The sequence below is a fragment of the Erinaceus europaeus genome, chromosome 11 (genome assembly GCF_950295315.1).
Source record: "Erinaceus europaeus chromosome 11, mEriEur2.1, whole genome shotgun sequence".
In the NCBI taxonomy this organism is placed as follows: domain Eukaryota; kingdom Metazoa; phylum Chordata; class Mammalia; order Eulipotyphla; family Erinaceidae; genus Erinaceus; species Erinaceus europaeus.
The window spans coordinates 81991617-82016927 of NC_080172.1; the positions used below are offsets into that span (position 1 = coordinate 81991617).

General features: G+C 38.1%; 1 protein-coding gene across 1 annotated transcript in view; it reads left to right on the forward strand.

Moving 5' to 3' along the window:
• Positions 1-25311, forward strand: part of PLPPR4 (phospholipid phosphatase related 4) — a 58180-nt gene that overhangs the window by 21600 nt on the left and 11269 nt on the right. The window contains exons 2-4 of the mRNA XM_007526966.3: positions 5513-5698; positions 21035-21164; positions 23406-23601. Of these exons, the coding sequence (XP_007527028.1) occupies positions 5513-5698; positions 21035-21164; positions 23406-23601 (512 nt within the window). The remainder of the gene's footprint in view (positions 1-5512; positions 5699-21034; positions 21165-23405; positions 23602-25311) is intronic.

Consider the following 25311-nt stretch of genomic DNA (forward strand, 5'->3'; position numbering starts at 1 on the left):
TAGCTGCAGTATTGTGGAGTATGAGACAAACGGTGGAAAAAAGGAAGGTAGAAAACTGAAATAGAGTACTGATAGAGTGAAAGAAATAAGATAAATAAGGTGCTGGGTAGTAGTATAGCAGGTTAAGCGCACATAGCTCAAAGCGGAAGGGACTGATATAAGGAACCTGGTTAGAGCCCCTGACTTTCTCTCCCCCACTCCGTCTTCCCCTCCTCTCTCAATTTCTCTCTGTCCTACCCAACAACAACAACAGAAATAATAATAACAATGATGAGCAAGGAAAGGGAAAGAATAGTCTCTAGAAGCAATAGAGTCATAGTGCACCAAGACCCAGCAATAATCCTGGAGGCACAAAAAAAAAAAAGAAATGAGACAAATATTTCTGTTTCTGTTTCTGTATTTTTTTTATTGATTTAATAATGATCGACAAGACCATAGGATAAGAGAGGAACAATTTCATACAGTTCCCATCACCAGAGTTCCATATCCCATCACTTCCATTGGAAGCTTTTATATATTTTTTTCTTTCTGGAAACATGGGCGCAGGATCATTATGGGATGCAGAAGGTGGAAAGTCCGGCTTCTGTAATTGCTTCTCCAATGGACATTGTTGTATGCTCTCCCCCAGCCAAGAAAATTGGTTCAGTCCTGCTAGTTTCGTGGGCCCACTTGTCCCCGCCCAAAGGAACCCTGAGAGAGTTCCAGGGTTCCAGAGTTCGAGAGTTGGAGAGTTTTTGGCGCCGCTGTGGGGGAAGGAGGCAGGAGAGTTCTGTTTGTTGATTAGTTTGTCTTAGTTTATAAATCGTTGTTCTTCAATAAAGAAATACAGCTTCCCTGCCCAGCCGTGTGTACGCAAGTCTCTGTTACCCGCCGTGAAGCTAGCCTGGCCAGCTGGAGCCTCCGAATTTTAACAACAAATGGCGCCCAACGAGGGGCTGACCTGAGCATCTCTCAGATAAGTGAAGACAATTTGGCTACCTATGTACTATGGCCTTCTCTTCTGCTTCTGAAGAGATCTCCAAAGGCCTCTGTCCTTTCTTCATGAGACTGTTTCGCTGTTTCTGGAACATTTATCTCTGTACCACTCTGTGGTTTCCACTCGCTCAGGCACACTCAGAACAGCCAGCGGAGTTGGGAGGAGCCAGCGGGCGGGAGGCGAGGTGCGGAGTTGCCTTTTCCACCTGGTGGAGCAGCCAGCCAGCTGGCTGTGCCCAGACAACCCCGCGCACCACACCCGCAGCCCCGCAGCCCTGCAGCCTGCAGGAGGCCAACACCAGCACACAGGAGACCGACGCCAGCACACAGGAGCCTGACGCCAGCACACAGGAGCCCGATGCCACCACACAGGAGCCCAATGCCAACACGCTAGAGCCCGATGCCAACATGCAGGAGCCTGATGCCAACACGCAGGAGCCCGAGGCCAGCCCACAAGAGCCAGCTCTCCACCGCGTGGTGCAGGGCACTGGACGCGTGATCCCTCCACGCTGCTCGGCCACTGCAAGCAGGATGGCAGACATGGCAGGGCCATGGGGCAGGGCCGCGGCAGCCTATCATGGCCGCCACCCCAGGGCACCTCGGCCCGTGCCTTCTGCATGGCTGGCCCGCCCGCCCATGTGCTATGAATTCTATACAGATCCCGGACCTCCCGGACCCCCCGGGCTCCCTGCTGAAACTGGGCACCCTGGCCGAGATCCTCAGCTCCGGTCTGAAGGCAGACAAGCTGGAGTACGCAGAGATTTGTGCAGAGATTGCAACCTGCAATTCCTAGAAGTGGAGCTACGCCAGAGGCCACCTCCAGATGGTGATCCCCCAACAACTAAGACAGTACATATCTAAATTCGTGTTTAAAATGACATGTCTTCGTAACAAAGGTTTCTCTCCTTGTATATTAATGACCATGTTTATGTGTGTGTTTAAAGTTTGGTAAACAGTAACTTTAAGGCTAAATTCTTACCAGGCAAATTTAAATGAAAAAGGTTTTCAACGTAATTCTCATAAAGATAAAATTAACTTACATTTAAAGTCTGAGGTAAAAATTAGTTAACAATCAATATATTTTAACTAAGTTGGTCTAAACAAGACCTGCGCACACCCAGGGTGTGTCTCCATCTTGAATGGGTATAACAAAAGGTTAAATAGACTTGTTGATATGTAAAACTCTTGACTACCTTCTCTATTAGAAATGGTAGATTGCACAGTGGCTATGCTAATTATTCTCATGCCTGAGGTTTTCTTTCCTGTGCACACCTAGGGTGTGTCTCCATCTTGAATGAGTGTTAACAAAAGGTTAAAAAGACGTTGTTGATATGTAAAAGTCTCAAATTCCTTCTCTATTAGAAACGTTCGTTTGTGCTATGATTATGCTAATGACAAGTTTTGTTTCATAGTAAGTAAATTGCAGCCAGCTGCCTTTAGGACTCTAGGCTGTTCCCCGCCCCCATACAAATGCCTGTCGAGGCAAGTACGCCCCCCAGAGGCAAGAAATTTTTTTTTAAGCTGATAAAGTTTTGCCCACAAAGGCAAAAAAACGGCCCCCTCAGGCCTTCCCTTGGCAGCACACTGGTTCTTGTTACTTGCTTACATGTTTCTCCATGTTTGTGCTAGTTTCTTTTTTAAAAATGCCTGTATGATATAGGTTCTGTTCACCCCACACCCCTGATACTGTGGTCATTTAGTTAAAAAGAAAAGCAGGAATTGTTGTATGCTCTCCCCCTGCCAAGAAAATTGGTTCAGTCCTGCTAGTTTCGCAGGCCCACTTGTCCCTGCCCAAAGGAACTCTGAGAGAGTTCCAGGGTTCCAGAGTTCGAGAGTTGGAGAGTTTTTGGAGCCGCTGCGGGGGAATGAGGCAGAAGAGTTCTGTTTGTTGATTAGTTTGTCTTAGTTTATAAATCGTTGTTCCTGAATAAAGAAATACAGCTTCCCTGCCCAGCCATGTGTCCACGAGTCTCTGTTACCCGCCCATGAAGCTAGCCCGGCCAGCTGGAGCCTCTGAATTTTAACAACAGGACATGGATGTTGACAAGCCAATCTATACTCTCAGCCTGTTTCTCTATTTCCCTTGTGGGGCAGAGCTCTGGGGAGGTGGGGTTCCAGGACATATTGGTGAGGCTGTCTGCCCAGGGAAATCAGGTTGGTGTCATGGTAGCATCTGCAACTTGGTGGCTGAAAAAGCATTAAGGTATAAAACAGAACAAATGGTTTAGTAATCAAGAACCTAAAGCTATAGATGAGATTTAGGGTTTCTATTCTGGAAAAAGCTCTGTTTTAGGCATATTCCAATAGGGTGCATGACTTTATTAATTTTTGCCTGATCCCAACAGCTAACATGCATGTGGGCTAAAGGGGAGATGGTGTCATATTTGGAAAAAGAATGAGAAAGCTGGATCTGGGCAGCGAGTAGCTCCTAAATATGGTAAATGTATATAAATATTGTTAACTATCCACCCCATAGATCTGATCTGGGGCCCATGTTCAGTGCTGGAACCTCTTCATCCCTGTAGGTCTCAGCTTGCATTCTCTGGTCATACCTAGGAACACTGTAGGCCTCACTCATTGCAGGACTCATCTTCCTCAAGTGTCAGTATGTTGACCCAATCTCCCTTCGGAGAATGGGACAGTCTCTACCAATGTTGACCCACATTTAAGACATGGTCCTGTAGAGGCCCACAAGAAAGCCCACTGTGTTGTTCCTGATAGAGATGACCAGTGACAGTGGAGAGAAAAATCTGTTAGAGGTCTTGGCCCATCATGTCTATGTGGGAATCTCAGGATTCCCTGACTAGGACCCCGGATAGTGCAGTGGCCTGGTAATGACCAAAAGAGCCATCTTTAAAGTGAGCTGGTCTCTTACTGTTATCTACCTTTTGTAGTCCTTACTTGAGACAAATTTTTCTTAAGCCTGACAACACATGGAGCAATACAGTGTATATATGTATGTTACAAGAAACTGAAAGGAAACTATTAAATGTCTGTTGGCAGTAATTGACTAAAAGCTTTAATAAAGTTACTTTGATCTCTTAATATTCCTTTCAATTTGAATTTTATTTGAATATATTAATGATGTCTATTTAAAATTTTATATAATTTTTACAGACTTACTATGATTGTGCCCAACCTTCCATTTTAAATGCATCATTAATGTAAAATGTCCATTTTTCTCTTAGATTAGCTCTTATATATAAATTACATAGATATACACTATTATATTCTTTATATTTGAATGAAAAGATAACAGTGTTGATATTACTGGTGAAAGTGTTGTTCTTCAAAACTAAGAAGGATGTTTAAACAATCCTGTATCAATATTTTGCAGCTTTTCCCCATGCAGATCTGGGTTTTCCCATTTTTACTGCGTATTAGTATTATCTTTTCTCTTGCCAACTACTTTTGACAGAAAAAAAGTATCATATATTTTTTAAAAACATAACCTTTAAATTATCCTACACAAGATTCCCAGCTTTTCTCCCCTGACAAGCCCTGAATCCTTGAAATCTGTCTTTGCTACTTCCTATTCATTGATCTACAGTCAAATTCTGTCTGTTTCCTGTATCTTAAATTTTATACATAATCTACCAATTTCTTTACTTTTCTAATAACATCCCTAGTGAAAGATGCCTAGAATCTGATGCCTGGGTTATTAAAACTGACAAGCAACTATTCCATTTACAAAGCACTTTCTTTGCTTTGTTCAGAGTCTCTTACTCACATTTAGAGCAGTGTCAACACATCCCAGCATTTAATAAATATTTGTTGAGTTTGGAAGAATTTTCTAAAATTTCACCCTGAATTTTTTTAATTAATTTTTTTAACTGCCACTAGGGCTATTGCTGAGGTTCAGTACCTGCAGAGTGAATTCACTGCTTTTATCACTAACTTTTTCCCCTCCCCACCCTTTTGTCTGATAGTTATCTGGTAATAAATGTTAACTAGATTTGCTAAAGTGATCTTTTCAAAATAGGTACAAATCCTTAATCATTATCCTACACATTTGAAATTAATACAATGTATATGTCATTAATAATGATATTTACATAAGAACAAAGACAAATGGAAATGTTGTAGGCCTCACGACTGGTGAATGTAAACATGGTGTGAGAAGATGCAAGAAACTGAAGAATGAGATTATACAGAAACATGTAATTTCATAGTATACCATCTGTATTTTATTCAAAGTAAAATGGGAACCCCTAAAACAGCTAAAAAGTGGAATGATCCAAAATATTTCAAAAGACCCATTTGAATATTGAATAGAAAGTGAATGGCTAGAGTAAAAAGTTCAAGAACACAGGTAAGGGAAGATATGGTTTGGTTTGTAGCAGGTTGGTGACAGAGGGAGATAAACTGGAGATATATTTTAAAGTAAAAAAAATATAGTGTTTATAAATGATTGAACTCTGAAATCAAATAAAAGTGTTGAGGAAATGAAAAACTACTTTCTTCCTATCAAAGACACATCGATTCTACACATCTTACAAATATGAGGAAATTGATCAGCTATGTCCTTCATTTTCAGTTGCCTATATTGGCGTCATCAGTGGTTAGCCTGTATTTCCTTGAACTCACGGATGTCTTCAAACCTGTGCACTCTGGATTTAGCTGCTATGACCGGAGTCTTAGTATGCCGTACATTGAGCCCACCCAGGAGGCAATTCCATTCCTCATGCTTCTCAGCTTGGCTTTTGCTGGACCTGCAATTACGGTAAGGATTGCTTTTGCAAATGGTCAGTTCATCTCCTCCTCATATCAACAATGGCTATATTTGTATAACAAGTATAATAAAAGCAAATAAAAGGTACACCACAATATTTATTGATATATTTTAACAGTACTGTGGGGGGAATACTTAAAGTTAAAAATTGCTGCTATCGTAAGTTAAATATCTGAGTTATTTTGAAAGAAATTACAGGTTCTTTGAATAGCTAGTATGACATTTCTGATACACGTTCCCAATTAATGTATTCTTCCTGTCTATTTGATATCTGAAGTCTGGAACACGGGGAAAAAAAACAAATAATTATATATTCAATAGATTTTTCTTCTCAAAAGAGCATATTGACATCACTTACAACTTCATTTTTGTTAGGTGGGAATTTAATAGTAAGTATGAACACTGAGTATCTAAACTATAAAGAGGTCATGTCTCACATTCCTGGTAGACTTATGTGCAAACATACACACAGAGAGAAATACTTTAGATTCAGTACATACATTTTAAAACTAGTAACATAAAGAAATGCTCTAACCTAACTGGAAAAGACTTAAAACCAAAGTTAATTTTAGTTTGTTTATATGTGCACAGTGAATAACACACATTTAGATAAATTCATTAGTGAAATGGATTATGTAACCCTTTCCACCATCTCTCCTACACTCAGAATCCTGCCAAAAGAGCAACAAATATGTTCCCAGGGTAATAACATTTATTCCTACCAGTGGGAACTCTTACTTAGCTTTTTATCATACTCATTAGTGTCAGAGGAAGTGACTATTAAGTTAAAAGCTGTATTTGAGTGGAGTTTTTAGAAAATTCCTTAATAAAATGACTTCTTCAAGTTCTGTATGTTAGCAGTTTTAAAAAAGAGTCTGCATGGACTTTGGAAGCTTAGTATTTTTATAAAATGTATGAATTTTTAAAAAATAATTTCTGCTGTACTAACTAATCACAACAGGTTTTTCCACTATAAATAAGTTATATGAATATTAAGAGACAGTAAAACTGGAATTTAAATTCCATAGTACTTTGTCATAATTGATTGGCCTGCAAATACATTGCAAATTAATGAGCTATTTGAATTCCAATAACTCTAGGTGATTGGGACTATTAATGTTGTACTTGAAGTAGCTGAAATTTCAGACTAAAATTAGAAAACTTGAGGGGAAAAATCAAATCATATAATTATAACCAAAAAAATTAAAGTACAGTATTTATTAGAATAACAGCATTTGGGAGTCCGGTGGTAGTGCAGTGGGTTAAGCACAGGTGGTGCAAGGCTCAAGGACCAACGTAAGAATCCCAATTCAAGCCCCCGGCTCCCCACCTGTAGGGGAGTAGCATCACAGGCAGTGAAGCAGGTCTGCAGGTGTCTTTCTCTCTCCCTCTCTGTCTTCCCCTCCTCTCTCCATTTCTATGTCATATCCAACAACAACAACAATAATAACTACAACAATAAAATGAGCAACAAAAGGGAATACATAAATAAATATTTAAAAAAGAATAAAAGCATTTACCTGTTACTTCTAAAAAGACTTAACAAAATCCTTATCACAGTTATTAGAAAACAGCAGAAGTTGCTTTGATTCTATTTCCCCAGAAGTTATTTCTCTTAGTCCAGAATGTAATCACTGATATAACTGAAATAAATAATATACAGATGCTTGTGATCCTGCTAAAAAGATTATGCTATAGTTAATCACATAAATAAAAGGATTTTCATATATCTAGAAGTTTTCTTCATTCGATTGTTTTATTGTGTTGCTAGGGAAAGAAGGGTGGCAATTCCCAGAGGCATCATGTACTTCAGAATGACTTTGACATTATCATGATTTTTTATTTTTCTGACTCCAAAGTTTTCCATAATGAATTTTCAATGTGCAATTTAGGAATTATTTCTGGGGGATTCTAAGTATATATTTGTTTTCTTGAACCCCGAGAAATGAAAGAACAAATCAATAACGACTCCCTTGCACCAGTTGAACAGAATAAAAGACAAACTAGGGAAATATATATACTCTGGGGTCCCTAATGTCTTTCATATCACTTAAAGCTTCAAGCATACCCCAGGATGTAAGCAAGTTTTTTTCTTATATACTAGTTTAATAGGTTTTAGGTAAACAACTGAATAGTAAAACAAATACTGACATAGAATACTGGTTTTTACACATTTCTCTCTAAACATACATCCAGATTTCTTATTTTACTCTAAGTTCTTTTTTTTCCCTTTTTTGAAATGTTTTGTTTATAAAAAGGAAACATTGACTAAACCATAGGATAAGAGGGTTACAACTCCACACAATTCCCACCACCAGAATTCTATATCCCATCCCCTCCCCTGATAGCTTTCCTATTCTTTAACCCTCTGGGGAGTATGGACCCATACTGGGAGTATGGACCCAAGGTCATTGTGGGATGTTGGGTAGTATGCCAGCTCCCCCTGGCTTCTGCTTAACCATATGCCTATATAGGGATTGATTTGATCCCATTCAAAGCTTTGGTCTATTTACATAAATCACTTTTACATTTACATAAAGCACCACACTCCCTCCAGGGCATTGGTGGTTTAGTGGTAGAATTCTCACCTGCTCCACCCCCTCTCCTTGTCACACCCTGATCCTCTCCTTGTCATACCCTGATTTTCACCAGTCACTTTTCTCTCCACCCTCTCTGCGTCGCATCCTGTTCCCACCCTACTGGGCTAGTATATTTATAAGGACAAGATTGTTTGTAGTTGTGAGTTTAGTTTAGCATGGTATAGATTGCACTGCGTCCTGCATGAATAAAGAAATACTGCGTACAACCCAGCCATGAGTCCCGGGTCATCTGTTACCCTCCCGTGAAGCCAGACTGGCAAAAACAACAGTGGGATGCAGAAGGTGGAAGGTCTGGTTTCTGTAATTGCTTCCCTGCTGAACATGGTCCTTGACAAGTCAATCCATACTCCCAGCCTGTCTCTCTCTTTTCCTAGTGGCGAAGGGCTCTGGGAAGGTGGAGCTATAGGACACATTGGTGAGGCTGTCTGTCTAGGGAAGTCTGGTCAGCATCATGCTAGCATCTGGAACATGGTGGTTGAAAAGAGAGTTAACTTAAAAAGCCAAACAAATTGTTGATCAATCATGGACCTAAAGGCTGGAATAGTGCAGATGAAGAGTTGGGGGTCCTCCATTTTGTAGATAGCTAGTAGGCATATTTTAGTTATATCCCAAAGGGCCTGTGGATATAATAGGTTTTGTTTTGTTTTTTTCTTTTTTCTTGTTTTCCATGAGCCTGAAATCTGATATGCAGGTGGATCCAAGTTATTGTCTGGGGAGATGACTTCATGTCTGGAAAAAGGACCAGAAAGCTGGACCAGGGAAGAGATTAGCTCCCAAATATTGCAAAAGGGTATAAATATTGTTGACTATAAACCCCATCAAATTTATTGAGCTTACATTGAATTATAGCACTGCATAAATTTAGGGGATGCAGCCTCATACTTCCATACATCTACAAACTACATCAGGCCTTACCCCAAAGATCTAAATAATAATACCCCTTTGTTTCCTCTGTTTTTAAATATTTCCTCTCAATACATACATTTTCTCAGCATTGGCCCTATCATATCTGTAGTTATCTAAAACCATAATCCTTTCTATCACTAATCATACTACAAAGGTTAAAACATTAACCCTTTTCCCTTTCAAAAAGAGAAAATAACAAATAGACACTATCCCTTACTTTTAAAACTGGCATTTTCTTTTTATCTGCATGGTGACATACATTTATTCCAAATAGAATTGGAGAGGAAACAAAAGATTGAAATTTGGAAATAGGCTTCAGTGTCACTTATGTGAAGAGAGGTATTTCTTGCTTTCACCCATTCACAGGGAGTAAGGAAGAAAGGGAAGAATCAAAGTAAAATATCCCACTACCATAATTTTACTTAAGGGGTCATTTCTATGAAGAAATAGAAGATGCAGTGATATTTCCATACAGACATTTAAACATAACTGATTTAGTTTTGCTTCCTAGCTATTTTAAGTGCTTTTAGAAATGTTTTAAAACAATCTTGTCCGTATGTAAAATTAAAAGTATCTTTTAATTTCTGTGAAATGTATATTTTTACTTCTCTTAAATTTCTTTTAAATTGGAAATCTTCATCCATAATATTAAATATTTACTTCTTTTACTTTTATGTTAATTTTTTGCCTCCAGGGCTGTTGCTTGAGTTTAGTGCCTGTACAAATCCATAGCTCCCTATGGTCTCTTTCCTCTCCAATCTTCCTTTTTCTTGTATAGACAGAAATGGAGAGGGAGAGAGAGGGAGACTTAGAGAAGGAGAGTGAAATAGATGACTGCAGCACTACTCTACTGCTTATGATGCTTTGCCCCTATTGGTCGAGACCTAGGGTTTGAACCCTGTCCTTGCTGCGTGTTAATGTGTGCATTCTACTGGGTGTACCACTTGCCAGCTCCATTTTCATTTATTTTAGAATGATAATGGTACAAATATGTGCTTAGTTCTTTGGAGATTATTTCTCAAGGAGAATAATATACACTACCTAGTTTATCATAAACTCTCTTTTTAAAACTTTTTAAATTTCTTTATTGGGGAATTAATCTTTTACATTCGACAGTAAATACAATAGTTTGTACATGCATAACATTTCTCAGTTTTTCATATAACAATACAACCCCCATTAGGTCCTCTGTCATCCTTCTTGGACCAGTATTCTCCCCCCCCCCCCCCCACATGAGAGTCTTTTACTTAGGTGCAACATGCAAATTCCTGTCACCTGTGGCGACAGGACACAGAAAAAGGAGGTTTGGAGAAGAAAGGGAACTCAGTCCTTTATTTGCACTGGTACCTCAGAGTTGGGTAAGAGAGAAGCAGCTTGGGCCAGGTAGCAAAAATGACCGCCTAGTGCAGCAACCTTCCCTGCATCTAATCACCAAAGTGAAAGGTGGGCAAGAGAGTGAGGTGCAGAAGAAGAAGGGCTTTTATTATGGGAATAGCTCTCTCCAGAATGGGAAGGGGGAGGAGTAACCATAGCACTCCAGGGTAGGATAATAACTCTCTTGAGAATGGGAAGGGGGAGGAGTAACCAAAGCACTCCAACTGTCGCAGGGAATCAACAGTGCCCTGAGGGTACAACATGGCAGATGTGACTGCATCTGCACTATTTCCCAGCAAATTCCAGTTCAGGTTCTACTTGTGTTTTCTCTTCTGATCTTGTGCTTCAACTTCTGCCTGAGAGTGAGATCATCCCATAGTCATCCTTCTGTTTCTGACTTATTTCACTTAACATGAATTTATCAACCTCCATCCAAGACAGGCTGAAAACAGTGAAGTCACCATTTCTTATAGCAGAGTAGTATTCCATTGTGTATATATACCACAACTTGCTCAGTCACTCATCTGTTGTTGGACACCTGGGTTGCTTCCAGGTTTTGGCTATTACAAATGGTGCTGCTAAGAACATATGTGTACACAGATCTTTTTGGATGGTTGTGTTGGGTTCCTTAGGATCTATCCCCAGGAGAGGAATTGCAGGATCATAGGGTAGGTCCATTTCTAGCCTTCTGAGAGTTCTCCAAAGTTCTCCATAGAGGATACACCAATTGACATTCCCAGCAGCAGTGCAGGAGGGTTCCTTTGACCACAAAACCTCTCCAGCATTTGCTGCTGTTACCTTTTCTGATGTATGACATTCTCACAGAGTGAAGTGGTATCTCACTGTTGTCTTTTATTTGCATTTCTCTGACAATCAGAGACTTGGAGCATTTTTCATGTGTTTCTCAGCCTTTTGGATCTCTTCTGTGGTGAATATTCTGTCCATGTCCTCTCCCCAATTTTGGATGGTGTCATTTGTTTTCTTGTTGTTGAGTTTGGCAAGCTCTTTACATATTTTGGTTATTAGCCTTTGTCTGATGTATGGCATGTAAAGATCTTCTCCCATTCTGTGAGGGGTCTCTTGGTTTGGGTAGTGGTTTCTTTTGCTGTGCAGAAGCTTTTTAATTTGATGTAGTCCCATAGGTTCATACTTGCCTTAGTCTTCTTTGTAATTGGATTCATTTCATTAAAGATATCTTCAAAATTTATGCGGAAAAGAGTTCTGCCAATATTTTCCTCTAAGTATCTGATAGTTTGTCGTTTAACATCCAAGTCCTTGATCCACTTGGAATTTATCTTTGTTATTTGTGAAATATAGTGGGTCAGTTTCATTCTTCTCCATGTTTCAACCTATTTTTTTCAACGCCATTTGTTGAGGAAACTCTGCTTTCCCCATTTAATAGTATGGGCACCTTTGTCAAAGATTAGCTGTCCATAGGTGTGGGGGCTTACTTCTGGGCTCTCAATTCTATTCCACTGGTCAGTGTGTCTATTCATGTTCCAGTTCCAAGCAGATTTGATGACAATGGCCCTATAATACAATTTGAGATCTGGGAGTGTGATGCCTCCAGTTTTGTTCTTTCTTCTCAAGATTGTTTTGGCAATTCTAGGTCTATTCTGGTTCCAGATAAACATTTGTAGCACTTGTTCTATTCTCTTAAAAACTGTGGTTGGGATCTTGATGGGGATAGCATTAAATATGTAGATGGCTCTGGGTAGTATATTCATTTTGATGATGTTAATTCTTTGTTAACCCATGAACATGGAATATCTTTCCACTTCTTTGTGTCTTTTTCAATTTCCTTGAGTATTGGCTCATAATTTTCAGTATACAAGTCTTTCACTTCTTTGGTTAGGTTTATTCCTAGATATTTCATTGTTTTTGTTGCTATAGAAAAAGGAATTGATTTCTGGATTTCAACTTCTTCTAACTTAGTGTTTGCATAGAGGAATGCCATTGACTTTTGAATGTTCATTTTGTAGCCTGAAACCTTGCTATATTGCCTGATGATTTCCAAAATCTTCTTGTTGGATTCCTTAGGTTTTTCTATGTATACTGTCATGCCATCTGCAAATAGGGAGAGTTTGACTAATTCTCTTCCAGTCTGTATCCCTTTAATTCCTTGCTCCTGCCTGAGTGCTATGGCAAGAACTTCCAACACCATGTTGAATAATAATGGTGATTTTGGGCATCCTTGTCTAATACCTGATCTGAGGAAAATGTTTGCAGTTTTTCACCATAGAGTATGATGTTGGCTGTAGGTTTATTATACATAGACTCCACTATCTTCTGGAATATTCCATCTAATCCCGTTTTTTGTAGCGTTTTGCTCATAAAGGGATGTTGTATTTTGTCAAAGGCTTTCTCTGCATCTATAGATATGACCATGTAGTTTTTTGTCTTGCTTTTATTGATGTGGTGGATCACATTGATTGACTTATGTGTATTAATCCAACTTTGTATCCCTGGGATAAACCCCACTTGGTCATGATGAACAATCTTTTTAATATACTGCTGTATCCAGTTGACTAGAATTTTGTTCAATATTTTCACATATAGATGTGAAAATATTTTTGGAAATCATCAGGCAATATAGCAAGGTTTCAGGCTACAAAATGAACATTCAAAAGTCAATGGCATTCCTCTATGCAAACACTAAGTTAGAAGAAGTTGAAATCCAGAAATCAATTCCTTTTTCATCAGAGATATTGGTCTGTAGTTTTCTTTTTTGGTTGTGTCCCTGTCTGCTTTTGGTATGAGGTTGATATTGGCTTCATAGGAGCTGGCAGGGAGTATTCCAGTGTCTTCAGTCTTCTGGAAGACTTAAAAGTAGAGGTATTAGTTCTTCTTTGAAGGTTTTGTAAAATTTATTTGTAAAACCATCTGGTCCAGAACTTTTATTTTTGGAAAGGTTTTTGATAACTGTTTCAATTTCATTAGCTATGATGGGCCCTTACATCGGCCCTTATACTTTGCACCATGTGTACTTAACCCACTGCGCTACCGCCCAGCTCCTTGAAGAATGTTTTCTTCCCCTCCCTCTCTTTCTTCCTCTGGTAAGCCAATAATGCATATATTATTTCTTCTGAAGTCATCCCATAGGTCTCTGTTGTTGTTCTCAGTATCTCTTAATCTTTTTGAGATCTCTTCTTTTTTTATAAATATTTATTTATTCCCTTTTGTTGCTCTTGTTTTATTGTTGTAGTAATTACTATTGTTGTTATAGATGTTCTAGTTCTTGGATAGGACAGAGAGAAATGGAGAGAGGAGGGGAAGACAGAGAGGGGAAGAGAAAGATAGACACCTGCAGACCTGCTTCACCACCTGTGAAGGGACTCTTCTGCAGGTGGGGAGCCGGGGGCTCAAACCAGGATCCTTATGCTGGTTCTTGTGCTTTGTGCCACCTGCGCTTAACCCACTGAGCTACCACCTGACTTCCCTCTTACTTCTTTTTTAGTTGTCTCTAGTTCGTCCTCAATCTTGCTAATTCTGTCTTCAGCCTCATTTATTCTATTCTCTCTCCCCTCTACTGTTTTCCGAGTTCATCTATTTTGTTACCCTGTTCTGATATTGTTTTAGCTTGTTCAGCTGGTTCTGTTCTTAATTTAGCTCTTTCAGCTTTCAGCTCTCTAATAACCTTGAGATAATTAGTGTTTTCTTCCAGAGTCTCATTGGTTCTTCTGCATTTCTGATGACAATTCCTTCAAACTCTTTACTCACTCCTGTTATTATTTCCTTAACTAGTGTTTGGATGTTGACCTCATTATTTTGGGCTTCAAACTTTGGTGGGCTTTTAGGTGGACTCTTGTCCTGGTTCATTTCACCAATATTTCTTCTTGTTGGTTTAACCATTTTGTATAGTACTTTTCAAATTACTGATCACTATTTTCTGGATTGACTTGTGTCTAAGTAAGGTAATTAAAGGGTTCATAGTTGTGGAAGTTGACAGTTGTTTCAAAATTATTTTAATCCCTGAGTTGGAGCACAGTGGCTTAAAAGCCTCTTTTGTTCTTTTCTTCTCTGTAGACTATGGGATCCTGAGGGCTTTTAAACTATAAATAGGCTTCTTAGCTTAATCACTGACTCCTGACCAGGAGATAAAGCAGGGTGTGGCAAAGATAATTCAGAGGTTATGCAAAGAGACTCTCACAGCCCCACCACTATGCCACAGAGGTGTAGCTCTTCTCTTGAGTTTCCTGTCCCCTGGTGTCAGTACCTGGTCTCCCCACCGCTGCTCCAGATTCTGAGGGCAGTAGCAAAGGAGACTCACAGTTGCATTTGGTGAGTCTTAGGGGAGTCCTCTCCTCCCTTCAGCCATCTTTTTGTTGGTGAAACAGACTGGAGGTGGAGTCTCAACTAATAAACTGCAGGACTGTTACCAGCCACTTAACCTCTCCCTTGGCTCCTCTCTGTCCATGAGCCACACATGTTTGCACACACCGGTGATTTGGTGGGTTCCTGAAGTCGTTCTAGTCCTGTCTTGTTGCAGTCCCAGGTTGTCTCTCTTTTTAAAACTTTTTAATGACTCTTTTTAATGTTTTTATTTATTTTTTATTGTATACAGACAGAGGGGAACTGACAGGGGAGGAAGAGACCGAGAAAGAGACAGAGAGACACACCTGCAGCCCTACTCACTGCTCATAAAGCTTTCCCCCTGCAGGTGGGGACCAGGTAATAAATTATTCATGAAATAAACATGGATAGAAAAAATTGTACTATCTCATCCTTCAAATTTTGTTATAAATTATTAGAAGGGACAAGGAAGATAGCATAATGGTTATGCAAAGAAACCCTCATACCTGAGGCTCTCAAGTCACAGATTCAATTCCTGGTATCTCCATAAATCCAGAGCTGATTGGTGCACTGGCAGGGAAAAAAAAAGGTATTGTATTAAAAGATAAGTTCATCTAATTTCATTGGATAATTTTATTGGAAGTCATTAGAAGGTAACCTTAGTACATTATATAAGCAAAAATGTGGAGTACTGGAATGTATTAGAATTTGAAAAGGACATTCAGTGCAAATGTAAATGCCAAAGATTATAGATAAACATTACACTTTTTTGTCTTATTCTATAATTTTCCCATGAAAAACTGTAGGTTATGAGTCTTCTAAATGGTGGTTCGTCCAGTGGTAGTGCCCATATATTAATGAGCAATATACTTCCTCTCTAGATGTCCACTGAGTCACTTTATGATCACTTCCCAAGCCCTGTGCATGATATTCGGCATGCAACCAAATTGTATTTGTTTCTTCACAGGCATATGGGTAGCAAAAAAAAAAAAAGTATTTTGAAAGTATTTTTTAAATACTTTAAATACTTTTAATGATAATAGCAACAAATTATTCTAGTGTGAGGGCCTAAAATTCCAAATCTAGCATAACAATGCATCTTTCAGAGTGAGGAAACAGCACTGTTTGGAAATACATTAGGATGTATGTAACTCCCTTTCTTCTGAAGAGAACTGTATCTTTAAATCACATTGAACTGTTTAGAAATTTCATGCAATGGCTTATAAATCAAGGTTAACTGAATATAAGTGTGAGGAGAAAATTGATATGCTCCTTAGAGAGAGGGACAGTTGGGTAATGTCAAAATACTGACAAGAAACGTCTATTCCTGCTACATAATCAAACCAGTGCAGAAATGGTCTCTTGACATATGAGATTTAAGCCTATTAAATAACTAAAAGAGCTTCTGAAAACTCAAGGTCATTTTAGATGATGACTTTTATGTTGTATAAGACAAATTTTGCTAATGGTTCTGTAAAAATACATATAATTTACCATTACTGTACAAGCTGGGATCAGTGCATATATAATTGAAAAGAGAGGAACAAAATTATTCAGCATTATTATTGAGAGAGTAAAAAAAACTATAGAGATGTATTTCAGGAATAAGTGGTTAATTTGCTTGGAATGATGAATTTAAGATGAACATCTTATTAATTTATGTGTTGTATGTCATGTCACATCTCTATGTAGAATATAGAATCTATAGTGTTTTCATGTCTAACTAAAAAGTATAATGCTGTAATGCAAGATGATATCTTTTATAAGTGATTTAATAATGATTGAGAAGATTATGGAATAAAAGGGGTGCAATTCCATATATAGCTTTCACTGCCAGAGTTCCATATCCCATCCCCTCCATTGGGAACCTTCCCTATTTTTTATCCCTCTGAAATTATGGACCAAAATTCTTATTATCTTAAAGGTTTAATTTTTTATCTTTATTTATTTATTGGATAGAGACAGCCAGAAATTGAGAGGGAAGGGGGTAATAGGAAGGGAGAGAGACAGAGAGAGACACCTGCAGCCCTGCTTCACCACCCACGAATCTTTCCCCTTGCAAGTGGGGACTGGGCTTGAACCTGGGTCCTTGCACACTATAACATGTACACTCAACCAGGTACACCACCACCCAGCCCCTTGGACCAAAAATCTATGGAGATCAGAAGGTAGAAGGTCTGGCTTCTGCTTTTCCACTGGACATGTATGTTGACAGGTCAATCCATACTCCCAGCCTGTTTCTATCTTTCCCTAGTGCAGGAGGGCTCTGGGGAGGAGGGGTTTCAGGATACATTGGTGAGGTTATCTGCCCAGAGATGTCAGGCTGGATTAGGGTAGCATCTGCAACTTGGTGGCTGAAAGGCATCAATATATAAAGCAGAACAAACTGTTTAATAATCAGGAACCTAAAGGTAGAAATGTAGCCCATATAAATAATGAGAAGTACACTTCCTCTCTAGGTCTCTCCTGAAAGAGTCATTTTATTATCTCTTCCCAAGACCTATATATGATATTTGTGATAACCAGTGATTGTATAGAAAGGGATCTGTTAGAGATCTAGGCTCAGCAAAATGATATATATATTTTAAAGACGTCATTAAGTAATGATAGCCTTAATCATTATTGAATAATCTAAAATGATTTTATTATGTATGCTAAATGATTTCCACACGTGTATGGTCACCAGTAGAGTTCCATTAAAATTATTTGGAGGCTATGTGACCTTTGCATCCCTGCAGATCTGAGCTCACATTCGGTAGTCATGAGTAGGGATGTTCCAAGCTGCCCCCATATCAGGACCCATGTTCCTCAGGTGCGGCATAGAGTATGTTGCCCATCCTCCTTTCGGAGGATGAAACATTCTCTACTGTTGTTGATCCAAGTTGAGGGCAAGATCCTATGGGAGCAGACAAAGGGGTCTATTTTGTTTTTCCTGGTAGAGATGACCAGTAACAATGGAGAGAGGGATTTATTCAAGGCCTAAGCCTATCATGTCTGTTTGGGAATCTCAAGACTCCCCGAGTAGGGCCCCAGCTCATGGAGTGGCCTGATAGTGACTGAAGAGTCATTGTTAAAGTATGCCGATCTCTTGCCCTTATTCAGCTTTTGCAGTCCTTGCTTTGATAAGGTTAACTTTGGAGTGAGTGAGAGAATTATAATAGGAAGTAGGTGAGGAAGGTACCTAAGTCTAAGGAAACACTATTTCATTATGAACTTTATACTGACTCACTGCAGACTACTGTGCAGAGGTCACATAGGCTCCTAAGCTGAATATGGGCCCCAGATCACATCAAATGTCAAATCGATGGGGTTCACAGTCAATAATATTTATACACCTTTCCCGTATGTGGAAGCTACTCTCTTCCCTGATCCAGCTTTCTGTTCCTTTTTGCATCCATAACATCATCTCCTTAGACAATAACTTGGGTCCAGTTGCATATCAGATTTCAGGCTCAGGAAAAAAAATATTAGTATAACTACAGGCCCTTTCAAATATAACTAAAATATGCCTACTAGCTATCTACAAAATGGAGGACCCCCCCCCCCAACTCTTTATCTGCACTATTCCAGCCTTTAGGTTCATGATTAGTCAACAATTTGTTTGGCTTTATATGTTAACTCTCTTTTTAGCCACCAGGTTCCAGATGCTAGCATGATGCCAACCAGACTTCTCTGTACAGACAACCCCACCAATGTGTCCTGGAGCCCTGCTTCACTAGAACCCTGCCCCACTAGAGAAAGAGAGAGGCAAGCTGTGAGTATGGATTGACCTGTCAACTCCCATGTTCAACAGGGAAGCAATTACAGAAGCCAGACCTTCCACCTTCTGCATCCCACAATGACCTTGGGTCCATACTCCCAGAGGGATAAAGAATAGGAAAGCTATCAGGGGAAGGGATGGGATATGGAGTTCTGGTGGTGGGAATTGTGTGGAGTTGTGCCCCTTTTATCCTATGGTTTTGTCAGTGTTTCCCTTTTATAAATAAAATTTAAAAATTTATTTGGAGGGATGTGAATGAGGTGAATGAGTAAGTAGAAAGCATGTGCTCTATGCATAAGGTCCCGGATTTGACCTCTCTACTTGAAATAACCAAGGATACAGACTAGTGACACTCTTTCTGTGGTGGACTGATATTTTGTTGTCTGTCTCTTACAGTTACCCACATCTCTCTCCTTGTATAAATATTAATAAAGTTGAAAAAATTGATATTGGTATATGTTTCACTAGTAGAGCACATACTCAGGACCATAGGATTGATCCCCAGGATATTTTATAAAAAAAAAAGGTCAAAACTTCAAAAAGAATAATATAAATCTTATTCTTCAGAATTATACACACAACATATTACCTATAAAATTAAATATAGCAAACTGAATATTCAAGGATATAATTCATATTTAAATAAAACTATATGCGCAACTATTTTTATTTAAAGTGAATGTTAATTAGTAATAGAAACTAGGAAGTTTCTCTTGGAATATCTGTTCTAGTTTCCAGTCATAGCTATGATTCTTTTTTTTTTAATTTTTTTAATATTTTATTTTATTTATTTATTCCCTTTTGTTGCCCTTGTTGTTTTATTGTTGTAGTTTTATTATCGTCATTGTTGGATAGGACAGAGAGAAACGGAGAGAGGAGGGGAAGACAGAGAGGGGGAGAGAAAGATAGACACCTGCAGACCTGCTTCACCGCCTGTGAAGTGACTCCCCTGCAGGTGGGGAGCCGGGGTTCGAACCGAGATCCTTATGCCAGTCCTTGTGCTTTGCGCCATAGCTATGATTCTTATAGGTGACACTGGCACTACTAATCATATCTAAGGAATAACCAGTATTTCTTGTGATGGAACTTTTCTCAACTCCAAACAACCACACAAATCAGTATCTAATTTCTGCCAGTCTAACAAGAGTACACTTTAGAGGTGCACTTGAATCAAGTTATAGTAGAAGAAAGGAAGGATGGGATAACTAAACGAACTATTTAGAAAGGACCATGACTTCATTTAAGGCATAATTAGGTTTCGAGGAAAACTTCCTGAGGGAAATGATACCTCAGTATTTTAAGTTTCTTCACTGATGTTCTATGTCCTACCGTTCCACATTAAGTACACTACCCTTTATTTTAAGATGGATTTTCTGCTACTAGAGTATCACTTTCTGTCCATCATAAAAACACTTTACAAATAGCTTACACCTAGGAAATATTATGCTTCCTACCAAGATTTTCCTACAATCTGCACTTTCTAAGAAGATAGCTACTAACGAATGAGGCTATTTGATTTAAAATCTAGATAGACATAAATTTTAAATGATAAATTAAAACTTCCTGCCTCTATATGTATATTACTCGCTGCACCTGCTACCAAAATTTCCATGCCATTTTAATATCAAAGTGACCCTTCTACTCATTCCTTTCACACATCTTCCCCTTGCCCATCTCTTAAAACCTTTTAATGTTGCAAGTAAATGCTAAATCAATAAAAGTTTGATTTAAATAAACAATTATAATTTAATGAAATAAAAAATTCAGCTCTCTAGTTTCAGCAGCTAAATTTCAATATGTCAAAAACTACATGTGGCTAATGTAGTGGACAGTGAAAGAAATATATTTTTCATCACATGTTTTTTTCAATTCAACTATTATAACGTTGCATATAACGGTACATAAATTTCTACTGGAGAGCACCACTTTAGCTAACATCTTCCTATCCTCATGTATGCTTTCCATTAACCAAGCAGATGAAACACTGGAATTGCTCAGGTCCAAATTGGTTTATTATAATAATCTACTAGTAAAACAGTATTTATCTTAACCTTGGGGCTTATCTTATTCTTCCTTCACACACCTTGCTTTTGTGATGGCAGGTAAAAAAATGCAAATCTCTTAGAACAAAAACTGCCATTATATGATTAATAAGTTACTTACCACTGGTGGTTGTGGTGTTGGGCAAAATGTCTAAACATGTTTTGCAGCCACTTAGGCATTATTACATGATGTATCATTATAAAGCGACACAGAAATTCAGTTAATGCTCACATTTTTTAAAAGCTTTAACCAATAATATCTTTACCTTGTTGGACTGATAATGTACTAAGGACAGCTTGTGGTTCATTTGTACCTATTGAATTTACTCCGAATACCCACTGGTCTTTGCAGATTATGGTAGGAGAAGGAATTCTGTACTGTTGCCTGTCCAAGAGAAGAAATGGGGTTGGACTTGAGCCCAACATAAATGCCGGAGGCTGCAACTTCAACTCTTTCCTTAGAAGAGCTGTCAGATTTGTTGGTGGGTATGGGGAACCACAAAAAAAAAAAACACATTTTTTTAGAGAACAAATGTTATAATTACAGACAGTAAGTCTTTAGAGCTATAATTTAGATGCATAATTTTAGTACATGATGAATTTTACATAATATAAAACAACTTAACATACCAAAATATGGGCTTTGCATCTGAAATGTGGTATTTACAGTTAGAATCCTTGTTTCAGGAATTAAGAGGTGAAGCATCCGAGTACATTTTTGTCTCTACTCTGGTTGAAATATAATTTTATTTAGTTTAATTGGATATGTGATCATTTTTTGAAAGTGGAGAATAAATGCCAGAAGGTCTGTGGGTATGAATTACTTTTTAGTCATCGATAATCCTGTTTCCCTTGTGTTTTCATCCAGAAGTTACTGCATATGGAAGTGTCACTACAGAGTGCTGAATCATGGCTGTCTTTCCTTGATTATGTTAACTACCACTGCCTCCTACAGTTATGAAAACTATAGGAAAATTACAAAGATGATAACCTAGGATCTCAATCAAACCAGTATCAATACCTTCCAGGCTTTCTCTTTTAATTACATTGTGATTGTATTGAGAAGTTAAACCGAATGCTTTGTGTATATATTCATTCCCACTTAATCCACAGAAAGTTTCTTTTATCTATTACCTCTTAACGCACAGGAATAAGTTATTTATTTACTATTTAAGAGACAAATGCAGCCTCTCTCCTTGTAAAGGAAAATTTTGACCCATTATCACCAGCCTTGACATGGTTCAGTGGGTTAGAGCCCATGCCTTCTATGAGTGAGGCACTGGATTCCATCGTTAGAAGTGCATGTTAGAAGTGCCAGTGTTGCTGCTGCAATCTCTCCCCCTGCAACACAAAAAAATAAATAAATAAACCATGTCTTAGACTTTGCCCCACTAAGTAAGGTACTTTAAAATTGTAAGACAAAATTAGGCTGGTCACAAACTGAGGCAAAGTAGTAAAAGTTGAAGCCATATTTCTAATCTCAAAGAAAAAAAAATCCTTTATGTAACAAAATTTGGGAGACAAAGGGACATTAAACTTCTGGGAATGTCTCATGTTAGTCTGCCTGACCTTGGAGAAAAGTATTTCAAAATCAACAGTCCCATCTTTTGTGAGTCTGGATCAGAGACTCATTTTAGAAAAGGAAAGAGAGAGAGAGAGAGAGAGAGAGAGAGATGGAGAGAGAGATGGAATTCCCTACTTATCATGGTTTCTTTCCAAGAGCTTGTAACCTGATAATAATTTAAAATAGTGGTCCAGGCAGTGGAGACAGCATAATGGATATGCAAAAGACTTTCATGCCTGAGGCTCTGAGGTTCCAGGTTCAGTTCCTAGCATCTCTATAAACCTGAACTTAGCAGTATTCTGCTATCTCTCTCTTATTATTAATAAAATAAATAACAAGAAACTTAAATACAAATAAATGAAGGTACTATTTTTATGAATTCTAATAATTAGGACAGAAAAAATGTGATATAGGATGTAATGATTAGCAAAGAAGAAAATACTAAACTAGGTAAAGCACAGACTTTCCATCTTGGTCAAATGCTCTCACCATGATTTCTATAAGCAAGTTACCAATAAGAATATAAATAATCAAGTTAGAGTGAACTGAGTTAAAAGAGTAGAGGTTCCTAGTTCAATCCCCAGTACTTACAATCCTCAGAGCTTACTCTGGCTTCTTTCTCTCCTCTCTCTGTCTTCTTATAGTGAAGCATTCTCTTATATGTAATCAATGAAATAAATATTTAAGAACTTGGCTCTGATGAATTCTGTGAACAGCTACTGTAGATAAACTCATTGCCCTTATTTTGGCTTTACATGTCTGAAGAATTAGGAATTTTCTTTATCATCTTCTGAAAATAAACATAGAGCAAATAATGACAACAGATTTATGGTTGTCACAATAATATGTATAAAAAAATCACAATCATGTGTAAAAAAAGGAATGTGAATTTTCTAGTTAGTAGAGTTTTAAAAAGGTACTGTATAGAACTGTATATGTTTTCTTATTGTAAACTAGTAATTCAGACATAGTTATTGCCCTTATTTTGGCTTTTAAGTAACTGGAGAATTAAAAGTTTTCTATACCATCTTCTGATTATAAACTTAGAGAAAATAATGAGAACAGATTTAAGGTTGTCACAATATTGTGTAATAAACAATGTTGATGGTGGCACAACATCAGTAGTAAACATCAACTTAATAATTTCTTTTATTTATAGGTGTTCATGTATTTGGACTATGCTCTACAGCTCTCATTACAGATATCATACAGCTGTCCACAGGATACCAGGCACCATACTTTCTGACTGTGTGCAAACCCAACTATACCTCTCTGAATGTATCTTGCAAAGAAAATTCCTACATCGTGGAAGACATTTGCTCGGGATCTGACCTTACAGTGATCAATAGTGGCAGGTTAGAAACCAAGATTTTAAAACATCCCATGTCAGAGTTTTCATTGTTCATAAATAGTTAGGTGTAACAGCTAATATCATGCATGGTATTGCTTTTATTTTTAGTTTAGAGATCGCTTAAGCAGTTATTCCATAGAACCTCACTTTTGAGTCATTCCAAACCACCACTGTCTCTCTCTCTTCAAATTTCAGTCTCATATTCTTGTTGTCACTAGTCATCATATGGCCAAGCTCTGTTCATACTTTATGATCTACCCCATGTTCATTATGGTTTTAGATTGTCACAAATATTTTATTTTAGTGTACTGTGGTCAATAATGTTTTTAATAAACCTATGCCTTGAATTTACTTAAATGGAATTCAAAGTATCTATATGATATGTGCATCTCCACTATATGTTGACAGAAAAAAATCACATGAATTTTTCTTTTTAGTGGAGTATTAAAAGTGTAATATATAGGACTATATACGTTTTCCTTAAATTAACCCAGAACATCTATCTAGTGTGTGATCTTGCCTTTAGAACATAAAAGGCAGACATTTTTAAGAAACTACCAAATACATTAACTTTTTTAATCCCTAAGTTAAAAACAAACCTGTGTGGAAAAACATAGTATCTAAGAAGTTCAAAAGAAATAAATTACAGAAGGAAGAGTGGCAATGAGTGATTGGTATAGAATTACATTTCATTTTTTTAAATTTCTTTATTGGGGAATTAATGTTTTACATTCAACAGTAAATACAATAGTTTGTACATGCATAACATTTACCAGTTTTCCATATAACAATACAGCCCTCATAAGGTCCTCTGTCAACCTTTTTGTACCTGTATTCTCCCACCCACTCACCCCAGAGTCTTTTACTTTGGTGCAATACGCCAATTCCAGTTCAGGTTCTACCTGTGCTTTCTCTTCTGATCTTGTGCTTCAACTTCTGCCTGAGAGTGAGATTATCCCATAGTCATCCTTCTGTTTCTGACTTATTTCACTTAACATGAATTTATCAACCTCCATCCAAGACAGGCTGAAAACAGTGAAGTCACCATTTCTTATAGCAGAGTAGTATTCCATTGTGTATATATACCACAACTTGCTCAGTCACTCATCTGCTGTTGGACACCTGGGTTGCTTCCAGGTTTTTGGGTATTACAAATGGTGCTGCTAAGAACATATGTGTACACAGATCTTTTTGGATGGTTGTGTTGGGTTCCTTAGGATATATCCCCAAGAGAGGAATTGCAGGATCATAGGGTAGGTCCATTTCTAGCCTTCTGAGAGTTCTCCGGACTGTTTTCCACAGAGGTTGGACCAATTTACATTCCCACCAGCAGTGCAGGAGGGTTCCTTTGACCACAAAACCTCTCCAGCATTTGCTGCTGTTACCTTTTCTGATGTTTGACATTTCACAGAAGTGAGGTGGTATCTTATTGTTGTCTTTATTTGCATTTCTCTGACAGTCAGAGACTTGGAGCATTTTTTCATGTGTTTCTCGGCCTTTTGGATCTCTTCTGTGGTGAATATTCTGTCCATGTCCTCTCCCCATTTTTGGATGGTGTCATTTGTTTTCTTGTTGTTGAGTTTGGCAAGCTCTTTATATATTTTGGTTATTAGCCTCTTGTCTGTTTCTGGTCTAACATCCAAGTCCTTGATCCACTTGGAATTTACTTTTGTATTTGTGAAATATGGTGGTTCAAATTTCATTCTTCTGCATA